This window comes from Rousettus aegyptiacus, unplaced genomic scaffold (assembly GCF_014176215.1).
Source record: "Rousettus aegyptiacus isolate mRouAeg1 unplaced genomic scaffold, mRouAeg1.p scaffold_m13_p_8, whole genome shotgun sequence".
Taxonomy (NCBI): Eukaryota; Metazoa; Chordata; class Mammalia; order Chiroptera; family Pteropodidae; genus Rousettus; species Rousettus aegyptiacus.
The window spans coordinates 91399149-91412140 of record NW_023416311.1 but is presented as its reverse complement, the minus strand read 5'-3'; the positions used below and the strand labels follow the sequence as shown (position 1 = coordinate 91412140).

Here is a 12992-nt window from a genome sequence, read left to right as displayed (position 1 = left end):
CTTGCCCATCTATGCAATGACTGAACTTGCCCCACGTGGGCTCAGGTTGTCTGTATCACTAACTAGGGAAAGGCCTGGCCTTCTCTCCCATTTCCCCACAATACTGAGGGGACCTAAAGCCTCTGAATGTTGCTGAGGGAATGGCAGGGTTCTGGATGTGGCTGCATTTCATTTAGACCCAGACTGAGTTTTAACCTTGGTTCTGCCATTTTCCTAGTTGTCTGATCTTAAACAGTTTTATTTCAACTTTCTCTGAATATAAGACTGCATATCTCATGGGGTTGTAATTTAATGAGGTTAAACAGAGTCTGGCACATTAGTTATTATTTTTCATTTCTAGCTATATACATTTATATTACATGTTAGCTATGATTATACACTTTAATGTGTAATCATTGTACAAATAAGTATGTTTTACTTAAGGAATCAAAATTCAAATATGGTAAAATTAACTAAAGAAAGCTAGCAATAAATAACAGAAATATCTTTAGATGTGGGAAAGAATGTTCAAAGGGTAAAAACATATTATTTCAATCTGAGCCTCTCAGTATTCTCTTCCGAGATATATCCATCCTGAAATTTATCAGGACTTGATTTATAAAAATGTCTACATCTTTAGCTAGACATACAAAAGAAACAGATGCTCAAATAAATCCTATCAAATTTACTGATCATTCAAATTCTATTACAAAAAGGCCATTGGTTTAAAAAGATTCCTAGGGTATTCTTATTTCAAAGCAATAGAACAAAATCCTAGTAGAGCTGAGTCTTTATCAAGCTCTTGCATTCTGCTGAAATCAAAACTGCTTTTCACTAAGACTTACAGCTTTTACTAATGAAAATACAGCTTTGGGGACAACATGGAACAGATCGAAATTCCAGAAGATAAAAAAGCTTTAAGTCTTACCACGTGGCCAGGGTGAGCCTTGAGGTTGCCCAACAGGTTTTCCTTTTGGGATATAACTTGGTTTGGATAAACATCTGACTTTTCCAGGTCGATTTAGTGGAAAATCGTGGCCATGTCGATTCTCTCTAAAGTAGAAATGACATATTATATTCCTAGAATTTCATATCAGTGATACAGTATTTCAAAAAGCCCAAATTCTAGTTCAGATGAATACATTCACTATTCTGTACCCTCAGTGATATATTTAGTGTATAACAGCTTTCAACAAATTATTCTTCATATCTCATACCTCAAACTTCATTAATTTTTTTCAAACTATTTTTTGTTCTCTTTTCATTTCAAGTTCTCTTTGTTTTTAGTAGTTATTTATGTATTAGGACCCTACTTTATTCTAGAAAACATCCATAGGGCATTTGGTATTTTGAGTATACCTCAAACTACACACACACACACACACACACACACACACACACACACACACACACACACACACACGATCTGCGTCAGGTTTGTGTTGGGTGGCATCTCCTTTAGGCTCTTAAATTATGTGATTATGTTTATAACCCTATCATTTATTTTTCAAAGGTGGTAACTTTTAACACAGTACTGCCAATTGTTGTTCACAGTCATCAATGAACATAATTTGTGTGAATCTGCCATGTATGAGAAACTTTATAAGTGAGTACTTTTCTTTAGCATTCTATGTTCAATTCCTGACTAATGAACTAATATCCTAACCTACCACAGGTCATTAATTTAAGAAGAAATATATAACAGTATCTATAACTGAATCAGCAACAACTGGGTGGAGCCGGAAGAGACAGCACAGGAAGTAGTCAGCTAGTGGGGACTATTTCTGCAAGAGTGAAGCCAAGTGGCCAAACAGGGAGAACAGTTAGGAGGCAAATTACAAAATGAAATGTTGACAAAAACTACAGAAAGAAGAAAACAGGACTGAATGCATAGCAAAACTGTATTAGGTATACTGAAGTGCTTTGTTATATCTTAGAGATGTAACACAATTGGTAATTCTATAAAACTTACGAAGACCTCATAATTAGGAGCCTTTTTTCCTTCGCTTTTTAATTATAATTCTGAGCAGGGTAGATGCAAATACACTGAACTTGGGTCGCAAAGGCACTACATTTCTTCTTATCACACCTGACACTATATCTTGCCAGCCAATTGACATGCCAAACCTTGTCTTACCCTCTTGGAGAAAGGGAACGTTGCCGTCTGGAAATCTGAGCAGTCCTACGTTTTTCTGGCAATGCTTTATGAGCAGTTGCTGGTAGCTGTACTGACTCAGACAACAGTTCATTCATCAGACTGTATGCTTGTGAGATTCGTCGACTATAGTGGTCAGAGAGCAGTAATCTTTAGAGAAAGAATAAAAACATTTAACAAGAGTCACTTTCGCTTCATCTTTCTGGAAAGCACACAGTGTTTGATGACCATCTAGCATTTGTTTTTGTTTTTTTTTTCCGTGCTTTTCAAATGCACTTCAAATGCAGTATCAAATTTCCGATGTCTGAAAACCATTAGGCAGTATTATTAAAGATACCTGCTTTAATAATACAGCTTTTGGAGTATTTTCAATGTATCTGGATTCATAGAGGGAAGGGAATAGCAGAAATAAAAGTCATAAAAATTGAATGGTGTATGTAAATATTTGAAAGCAAATTTCTAAATAGGCTAGTGAAGTCTAATTATTTTCCTTGCAGTTATCTCTCATAATTGACAAAAAGGGCTACTGTGAAAACTACAATTCTTTACGTATTATCTATGCCTCAGGTGAGCAAGTTAGAGAGAAGGCTCAAGGGTACAGCCACCAAACTCACCTGTCTTTTTCTTGCTTCATCTTTTGTCTCAGCCTAATTTCCCTGGAAGTCATGTAAAACTGCACAAGAAATATCCAGTTAGTTCATTATTGTTCAGTATAAATAATTAAACCATATGATATGTAGAAATATGAAATTTTTGCTGATCGATTTAAGAGGGAGTTAAAACGTAATTTTCTTATTAAGGAAATAGTGCAAAATACTATCATATTTAATGACGCTTCTGACCCAGCACAAAACATAAAAATGTTACATGATGCTTCAATTAAATAAAATCTAGGTACATTTTAAGGGTGGAGACACCTATATTTCATACACAATCTTGTGATTAATTTCACCAAGAGCTCCGTGAATAAAGCAGAAATGAGCCAGACATTTAAAACCATCATTTTTCATGTTTTAAAATGTATACCAGAAACCTACTGCAGTGAATTCACTGTGACTTGTAAACTGAAGCAAATTGGGAACTGTTAGCTCTGTACATTTTGTTTCAGAACATTAAGAGTTACTGTCAAATCACTAATGAGTGTGTCTTGTCACACAAATTGTGTATATAAAAATGTGCACACAGAAGTGAATTCCTTCAAGATCCTATATAGTAGCGACAAATCAAAGGTCTTAGTGATTTCTGACAGAAATTCAAATAAAATTTGTAATTACATTAACCCCTAATTCCATACCTTTATGGAAATAGAAGCTAAAAATAAAGAAATAATGTCTGCAATCTTGAAGGATATGTCACAAAGTCTACAAACCAAAGTCCTGATACCCTCGGAGTTAATATATTCTAGATTTGGACACAATTCTAATCATCCTGGGTATTTGCGTGGCTGTCAGGAAGCGTGACAAAAGGACTCCCCCCGCCCCGTGGGGTGGAGGAACGCGCACACACACACACGCACTCTAAGATTTGGGTCACGTACCTTGGTAGCACTGAAGGCCATTACCATGTCCCCAGAGCTATCGACAAGATATTACATTGACATCAACATGCGTTCTCTAGATACAACTAAGTAAATTACACACTTTAAACAATAGTTTGCCTACTTTCGTACCATTTAGTGATTAAATGTGACAACTTTATCTGGAAAGTTCACTTATAGAATGTGTTCCCCTAATGATGCTAAAAAAAAAGGAGTACTATATATTTTATTTCAAATTAGAGAGTAAAAGATAAAGTGTAATCTAAATGTGATTTTCATAGTAATACGATTATCAAAGTACCAGTGCTTTGTTTCACCTCTGAAGACATACTTCTGACCTAGAATGATAATGTCCATTGCCAGGACTCAGGAAATAAATGCTGACAGTTTAAAGGGCAATTGAAACATGCACATACACACAGAGGGAGAGGGGGAGGGAAGGAGAGGGAGAGCAAGAGCAGGAGAGAGAGAGATGCTATTGTTCTGTTAGTACTTGACTGGACCACAACTTTAAAAAAAATTTTTTATAGATTTATGGACAGAAAATTGATTTTTAAAATGACATCAAAACACACAGAGTTGTTCAGCTGCCACTGACTCTCATTGAAAATTAAGGGATCACCTCCAACTGGCCACCTAGTCACTCAAACTTTTCATTTGTTTAAAATGCTAGGGCCATAATTAGCGAGGGGGAGAAAATATTTCAGTTCAATAGAACACGGTTTGTGCAATACCCTGCTAAGTTCTGTTATGGTAAATTTTCTAACTTTTTCTAACAAGTAAAATGCTGACTTTTCTGTCAAATAAAAAAAAATGAATCCAGAATTATGTTAATCCTTATCTTGAATATCTGCCAGGAAGAAAACTACACACTCTGTAATAATTTCACTATCCTCGATATTGCAGACTTACTGGATTGCTCCTGGGGCAGAAAGGGTCATGTTCTTGACCTCTCTTTTCTGCCAGCTGATTTAAGTACTCTGCCATTCTTTCCTTTCGTTTCCTTTTCATCCAGACTTGAATTTCTCTTCTCTCCTTCTCAGTTCTTTGAAGACATCTACCAGAAGAATGCTGAATTCTGAGAAATTTAATAGGCAAGATACTTGATTTTAAATTTGTTAGTTGTATCACAACTAAATACCATTTATTTGGAAAGATTTCACCTCAACTTCAAAAAGTAGTATACACTTGTGATCTCTAGTCAACTTGCTCCACTCTGTACCCTGAAATCCATTGAAAGTGATCTCAGAAAGGCCACCAATGACCTCCTCTGTCTTCATCGTGCTGGACTTCTCCGTAACACTTGATACAACTGGATTTTCCCTTCTGCTTGAAACTTCTACCCTCCTACACTGGCTTTTCGTCTGTGCTCCCCACTTCAATATTAATGTCTTGAAAGGTTCTGCTTGGGACTTTTCACCTGTAACCTATTCCTGGACTATCTCAATCACTTCCAAAACTTATAGAGATGACCTCTAAACCACTGCCATCCTGGATGCAGCCTCGCATTCATGCCCACGCCATGCTTCCTAAGGACAGGCCCAAGTTAGTGACTGGGCGTGGAAGAATGCCATGGCTGGCCCATCCCTGCAAGACAGGACGCCTGTGATGGGTGCCGTTGGCTTGATGTCTCACCACTGACTCACCTGAAACTTCCCTAGAACTGTTCTGTACTGTGAGATTCTACTCACTCAACACTCGTCCCTTAATAGGGAGGGGTCAGACCTGCGGTGCGGTCTGATGTGTCTCCCCACTTGTGGTTCTTTCCTTTTCCCCTCACTGCTTTCTCCCAGTTAATCTCATATACATCTAATCACAGCTTGGCCTCTGCTTCCCAGAGGATAAGAACTAACACAACTAGTACTGAGATTGGTCCAAGCGAACAGGTGGTGCGAGATGGGAATTTGGGGCAGACTCGTCACCCTCTGTACAAAGAAGACGCCATTCTAAATGGAAGATGAGTCACAGAAACAAATGATGTGTTTTACACTGAAAACTTGCCTGCCTTCTAGGAGTCTAGACTTGGTATGTGCCAGGTAGAGGGTGCCTTCCTGACTAGCCCCCAGTAAAACTTCAGCACTGAGTCTCTACAAGCTTCCCTGGTGTACAACATTTTACTGTGCTTGTCACAATCTGTTGCTGAAGGAATTAAGTGTGTTCCATGTGACTCCACTGGGAACAGATTCTTAGAAGCATGTGCCTGGTTCTCCTGGAATCTATAACATGAACCTATTCTCTCTGTTGATTTTGCTTTCAGTTCTTTTGCCATAATAAGCTATAGTCATGAGTAATTCTGAGAGTCTTCCTAGTAAATCACTGAACCTGAGGTGATCCTGGGGACCCCAACACAGGGTCAGATCCACACTGGCGCTGCTGACAGCTGCCTCCACTTCCTCTAGCTCCTCCCTCCCCTTCCACAGGTGTTTCTCCAAATCTCTTGCTCATCTAAATCTTATTTTGAACCAATGTCACCATAATAAAAATAATAAACAAACAAACAAATAAATAAAAATCTCATTTTGGCATCTGCTTCTGAGAGGACCTAAAACTAATGTACCAATAAATGTTAGCAACTGAATATTCTGCTGGCACCTTATATCTAAAACTATATTTTCTATCTTGCTAAAAAAAATCATCAACTCAGTCATCCAAGTAGAGAATCGTTCTCACTTTCTCCTGAGTCTCTAGGTTTACTCGTGCTTGTTACCCCTACTCTCCATTCTGAGCCAACTCATGTCTAGATTACCGAAGTAGGAAGACCTGTAAATAACTATCATTTTTAGTTTAAAGCCCTTGGCCGACCAGCCTACAGCCTGTGTATAAGGTACCTCAGAGTGCCTTTGCTCCCCAAATGCTATCAGCACACCCCGCTGGACCCTCTCTCCCTTCCAGTGTATAAACTCCAGTCACATCTAACTCCCTGCCCTCCCTGACCATCACACCTTTGCATATTATATTCTTGCCTAGAATACACTTTCTTCTAGTTTTAAGCCACATGAATTTCTACTGATCCTGTGAAATGAAGCTCAAATACTGTAACTGGTAAACCTGTCTTCTTTGACTAACTCTTCTGCAAAGCTCTGATAGAACACTGATATAATTTGGTCTTAGGTCATACTCTTTTTATAGTTCTATCTCCATTCAAGAGTAGAAACCATATTTTACTTTTATGCCAATTCTTGAATTTTAATACATTATTGATGACATTTATAACACGATCGTTAACTTAGAAAAGAAGACGAATTCCTATACATGTAATTGAAAGTAACTAAAAGTTTTACAAGGAAGTTAGTGTTTCCATGGTTTTGATACGCGGTCATAATATAGCAGATAATTCCACTAATTAAACAGAAATTGAGGTTTTGGGGTACACTATTTCCTGGTAAGAGCCTTGTAATTTCAATTATAATACATTGGGTTTCCATTGAGGTAGTAAGTGGAACTGAACTAGGAAATAAAAGAATAGCTGCTAATCATAATGCTGACTATCTTTTATAAACAAGCCAAGAGGTATATGTATTTCAAGGATGCAGTGGTAGCAGAGCCAGCCTTTATGCTATCAGGAACCAATTACTGGCCCAGAAAAGGTTCCAAGAAAAAACATTTTAACCTAATGTTTCATGAAAAGAGCATTTGAAATGTATTCCTAGGGTTAATATTTAGGAGAAAGTACAATGAATTAATTACTTCTAAGAAGAAACAGGATTAAATTTACATTGTACTTAAGAGTAATAACACCTTGGGAATACTCGCACAATACAGAAGTGCTGTGTAAGTTAAATAAATAAATCAGTCTATGTTCTGTTGGGGGAGCGGGGAGAATGACACATAAACATCACAAAACGTATTTATGAATCGCTTCTCAGCCTTTTGGCTGAGATCAAGTGTAGTACAAACAGCATGAAGAAAAAATCGATTCTAAGCTTCAAATCTGTTTCATAAAAATCACATTAAAATATGGCCAATTTTGAATACTCTTGAACTATAAACATTTTACATGGGTGAAAAATTTATTATTCAGTGATTACCTGGAGATTCTCCTGGCTTGTTGTTCTGTTAAGCCCAGCTCTTCACTGGAAACTCCATCTTTTGTTATAAGATCATCAATTATGTCTGCAATATCAGTCAATCCAGTCATCTGGAGTGGATCTACTGAAACACTTCAAATGCAATTTGAGAAATATAAGTCAGTATCTATAACTTACTTACATTAAGCAAAATTAAACATGTAAAACTATGCCAAGAACATAAATGAACACAAAAATGATAAAAATAAAAATATAACTACTATTCCTTCTATTTCTTTAATTTCAGTAATCCTAAGTGGGAAAACCTAATTATCAATAATTGGTGATTTTCTATGTGCTCTTAAAAAAGCAACATAAGGCCCAGGAGACAACTTCTGCCTTTCTTGCCTGCTAAAATTTAATTCGTATGCAGTAAAAGAAAATGTAGCCATGTAGTCTGTGGTAGTCTAACTACCTGTGCCAAAACAGTAAGGGGTGTAACAATCTTCAGTTTCTTAAAACATCCCGTTCCCAATAAGGATGAATTATATTCCTTTAATCTATGAAAAAATGTAATGGAGAAGTTCATATACATATGAATAACAATTTCCAGAACACATAATTTATACCAAACTTTAAGTAAAATTGTGAATTAATTCTTAAGATATTTACCTCTCAAATAACTCATCACTGTTATTCACACCTTGAAAAAAAGAAATATTAGTAAGAAAAGTTTTAGGTCAGTTATTTTTTTCTTCTTTCAATTATTAACCTGACTTAGAAATTATATAACCAGAAATTAAAATATTTTTAAACCTTCAAATTAGTTTAACGATATATGTACAGCATATTTATCCTCTTCTTGAATATGCTATTTGGTAGTGAGTACTGTCCACATTTAAGTTTATGACGTTTCTATCCAGAATACTCTGAATAATACACTTTAAGAGATACAGTCTTTCTTTGCTTAGTATAGTTTAGAATACTGGAGTGCAATTTACCAAAACGATCACAAAAAAACAAACAAAAAACTTGGTGATATAAAAGTAATGCATTTGGGAAAACATCTAAATTTAAATCCAAGAAGCCTTTTCTTGGAATAATATGACCCAAAGAATAATTTTTAAACCTTGTCTAATATTAACTGTAAATCCTTAAAGCAAAACATTTAATCTAACTCAATTTTCTTTATGTTTAACCCTTAAAGAGAACTGAGTTAATTTAGGGAAAAGAGTTGTGATAGGTCTCCTCAAAAGTTTTCTTAACATTTTCTTATGCTAAGATAAATCCACTCTGCTCCTAAGACTTATGTATCCACATGTTTTTAATATTAAATAATTTTGCTTTCTTAAGTACATGTTTTAACTTATTAATCCTAAAACCAAGGATTTTACATTATCTTTGTTCTCCGAGGATGGGCATTTGAGTTCTTAATAGCAATTAATTAAGTTTAACTATTAAGAAAAGCCTCAACTACCAAAAGAAAAAAAATGATAATGGTATAAGTACAGATTAATCAATATAAAAGTAATGGCTACTAGGAAATGAAACTGATTACTTTCATCAAAGGGCAGAAAAGTGTTATATCCAAATAGCTTTAAAATAGTTATAGAGCAAAATTCTACTCTTCATTTTCAAACTATTTTTGAAATTCTTCCTGGACTGCCTTCACAATTTACTAAACAATATAGATCAGCTTCATTTTTTGATAACCACAACTTTTTTTCCCAAATTTTAAACAGTAACATCCTGATCATCTATTTTATTTATTAGAAATATCTCTGAATAACTTATGGCTGTTACCAAAAATTAAACATATCCTCAGCAAATAAATTATTTGCTACTATTAAAAACACTCAGAAGATGTGCTAAGAACGCATGAAGGTCAACTTCAAAAGAGGAAATCTAAGCTATTCCTGAGCACCAGAAGGAGGGGATGACTGTGCATCTTTCCAAGAGGCCAACTCTGAAGAAGATGACATCCATCAGGGCCTCTGAATTTTACACCTTAAAAAAATTTGTTTTTTAAAAAATTACAACCAAACATTGAAAAAACATTTTAATTTATCCATCTTTATATGTTATGACATTTATTAACATTTCTTTTTTCCTCTTGCATCCTAACTTAAAAAGCTGTAACAACCCTAAATGAATCACCTCCTTAACCTTGTACTTTGTTTCTTTTCCCTACTACTTTCCTTTCTTCAACCTTGAAATACTGAAGAGTCTGTATTTATCCCTATCTTGAAATGATCTTTGACTTCATTTCCCTTATCTCATTTTTCTACTTCCTTTTGTTGTCAGATTTCTTAAGTATTCTATATGTACAGCTTCTTGAGCCTGTCTTTGTCGCCAACCTATCTTCTTCTCCTGATTTGACACTGAGTGTCTACTCTTGATATCACACTTCCTGATGACTGGTGAAACTAGTATTAGGCACTCTTTCTTGAAAATCCCTTCACCAGAGTCTGTTCATCCATTTCCCTCCTTGTGAGGCTCCCCTTGCTCTCTTCTCTAATGGGTGCTATTTCACAGGCTGGTTCCTTGATATTTTCCCCTGTTCCATCTTTTTTTTTGCAGAGAATGGATGAACTCTCTAAATCTTAACTATATAATTAGGTAAAAGACTCTTACATCTGTTTTTCGAGCCTAAACCTCTCATCAAACTCCACTTTCTTGTCAAAAACTGGGTCCTAAATATGTCCACTTTTATACCCCAGTGTCACCTTAAATTGTTACATTTAGTCTTTAGGGACTCCAGAGTCTGACATCATATCCTTGCTCCTGTAGTCTGAAAACACTATAGAGCCATTCATCTTCTTCTTCTCCTGTCTCATCCACTTAGTCAGCACCATCAGCTGCCTATTCAGAAAGTCTTCGCATATTCTTTCCCTTCCCACAACACTGACCAAGTCCTCATTGTTTCGGAGGTCAGATGAATTTGATAGCTCACTATCTGATCTATGCCTCCATTCTAGTCTTCCTCAACACCATATTTTACTTCTCTGCTCAATTCTCCAATGATATCCAGGTATAAAATGGAGTTTAAACCTCTCAGATACAATTACAACCTTCTATAACTTCTTTAACTTCATTTGTCAATTCTTCCCAATAAGAGGAAAAAGAAAAGCCACCAGTGACCAAGAACCTACAGGAATGAAACAGATTCTCTGCTAGATGTTTCACATACAATACTGGATCTTTGTAACAACTCCGTAAAATGGTAATGATTATTCCCATACGATGATAACTAAAATGCAAATGGAATCTAGAAAGAACTAAGAGGAAAAAATCCCAAGATTTAATAATAGCTTTTATTTAAATGATGGCAATGCCATTTAAAAATAGCATTTTTTTACTGCTTATATTACTTTAATAATGGTAATAAAACATTGTAAACAGTAAAATCATTACTATTGACCATTGATATCTAGGGAAAAAAGATTTCAAAACCTCTGTCAATGGTTCAACTGTTGTATTTAGTATGCCCTATTTATTCATAGGCCAAATGTATTCACTAGGGCTTACAGAGTCCATTTTTAATTGCCAACTTTAAATGAACTGGAATGAAAAGTGGCACTAAAGTTTTCTAAGTCTTAACACCCTCAACTGTGAAAAGGGGATATTAATGGCATCGCCCTCACAGTCAGGCTTGCACCAGGGTCAGTGCACGTAAGGCAGCCATGTCTGGCACGTGGCAGAAGCTCAATAACTTACAGCCATTAATTGTTTAAAAGTTAAAACTCGAGGTTCTCATAATTGGCAGAATTTGAATTTCTCAATTTTTGCAAAAATCAAATAGTAATTCTAGTTACGTATTTAACGGTAATAAGTTACACAGGTATGATACATGCAGTACATGCAAGTGACACGGCAACATAGTCCTTCACATGAACGTGCAATTTTTAAGTTCCCTTTGTCTGAAATTTATAAATGTTGCAAAATGGCTTCGCAAATCAAATCCGTCACAACTATATTCCCAGTAAACACTATTCAGTAACGAGTATATTGTTACAATATGTCTCTCAGTATATTGGAAAATATAAGAATGTAAACAAAAACAGTGAAGAACAATACCAGGTACAGTTGCATTCTGGTCACTGGAAAGGCTGACAGCTGAATCGGCAGACGGAAACACACAGGTTTTCTGACTGGAAAGAGTTTCTGTCACTGAAAATTCAGCTTCTACAGTCTGTTCTTTGTCACTTTGATCTTCCTTATTCATATGAGTCAGGAAATGGACTAATCCAGAGCCTATGTTATAATTAAAAAAGTAGAGGAAAAACTCACATGGGAAAGATATAAAACTTAGCTAATACTTCCACATGGCAACAAACACATTAGAAGTTTGCAAAGTATTATTCTGACAGCTCTCTACCGTACAATGAAAAATTTAATATGGCATTTATAATTTACACTCTCCCTAGTAAAAAACTATTAAAGTTACTATCGACTTCAGAAAACATGTCAAATAAAGTTAAAGTGGACAGGCCTCTTCCCCGTTATAAAAACACAGAAGAAATGCTAAATTTAAAATAAAAACAAACAAAGCCCTGTAAATAAAGAAATCCCCTGGTGCTAGGAAAGAAAAAGGAATTCAAAGCTGGGCAATCAACAGGGAATGATGCTGGGATAGTACACAGAGGAACTGGAGATGTGGCTTCTGGAGACGGCGGTGAGGGGAACTGAGCTACCCTTCATGTGGCCTCGAGTGCTGAAGGATAGCTTTGTCCTAAAAATGGGGACAATAAAAACACTGTCCTGAAGAAGCAAAGAGGTTTTCTATCTGTCTGGATAGTGGCTGGAAGAAAAATAAAAGTCAACTCTGAGAAATCAAAACCCATCTTGCCACAAGCAGGTATGGGATCTGAATTTATGCTATGTAGCACAGCAACTCCAAACCAAGAAATGTATATAAAAACTTGTCCTAAAATTTTCTACTTCGGTGACAGCAAGAAGTAAATATAAAACCACTCCAAAGACAAACATACACAAGAACCGCCCCCCCTTAAGATAAAAAACTACAAACACCACAAAAAAATAAACAATTATGAAATTAAGTATGCAGATCCAACAACTGAGAAGATGCATACGTGAAATAAAACGATCTGAAAGGGCATAAAATATTACTAAAGTCATTAAATAGACAAAAGGCAGCACAGAAACCACAATAAAGGAACAGCACAGCATATCCAAAGAACAGATATATTTGAAAAAACAAATAACTTCTAATCACCAAAATCAAAATCCTACAACAAAGATGACACAGGAAAAGAAAGAATTAGTACACTAAAAGATAGATCTGAGGAAATCA

At 35.8% G+C, this 12992-nt stretch overlaps 1 protein-coding gene across 11 annotated transcripts in view; it reads right to left on the bottom strand.

Annotated features, from left to right (window-relative positions):
* The window catches only part of CPLANE1 (ciliogenesis and planar polarity effector 1), an 87501-nt gene that overhangs the window by 3977 nt on the left and 70532 nt on the right, over positions 1–12992 (bottom strand). For 10 of the 11 annotated variants that reach the window (XM_036225478.1, XM_036225479.1, XM_016142468.2 and 7 more), the window contains 7 exons: positions 11756–11932; positions 8351–8381; positions 7700–7831; positions 4584–4749; positions 2749–2807; positions 2117–2284; positions 908–1032 (listed from right to left, as the gene is read on the bottom strand). In XM_036225478.1, coding sequence (XP_036081371.1) covers positions 908–1032; positions 2117–2284; positions 2749–2807; positions 4584–4749; positions 7700–7831; positions 8351–8381; positions 11756–11932 — 858 coding nt within the window. The remainder of the gene's footprint in view (positions 1–907; positions 1033–2116; positions 2285–2748; positions 2808–4583; positions 4750–7699; positions 7832–8350; positions 8382–11755; positions 11933–12992) is intronic. The other variant, XM_036225482.1, reaches the window with a different exon arrangement.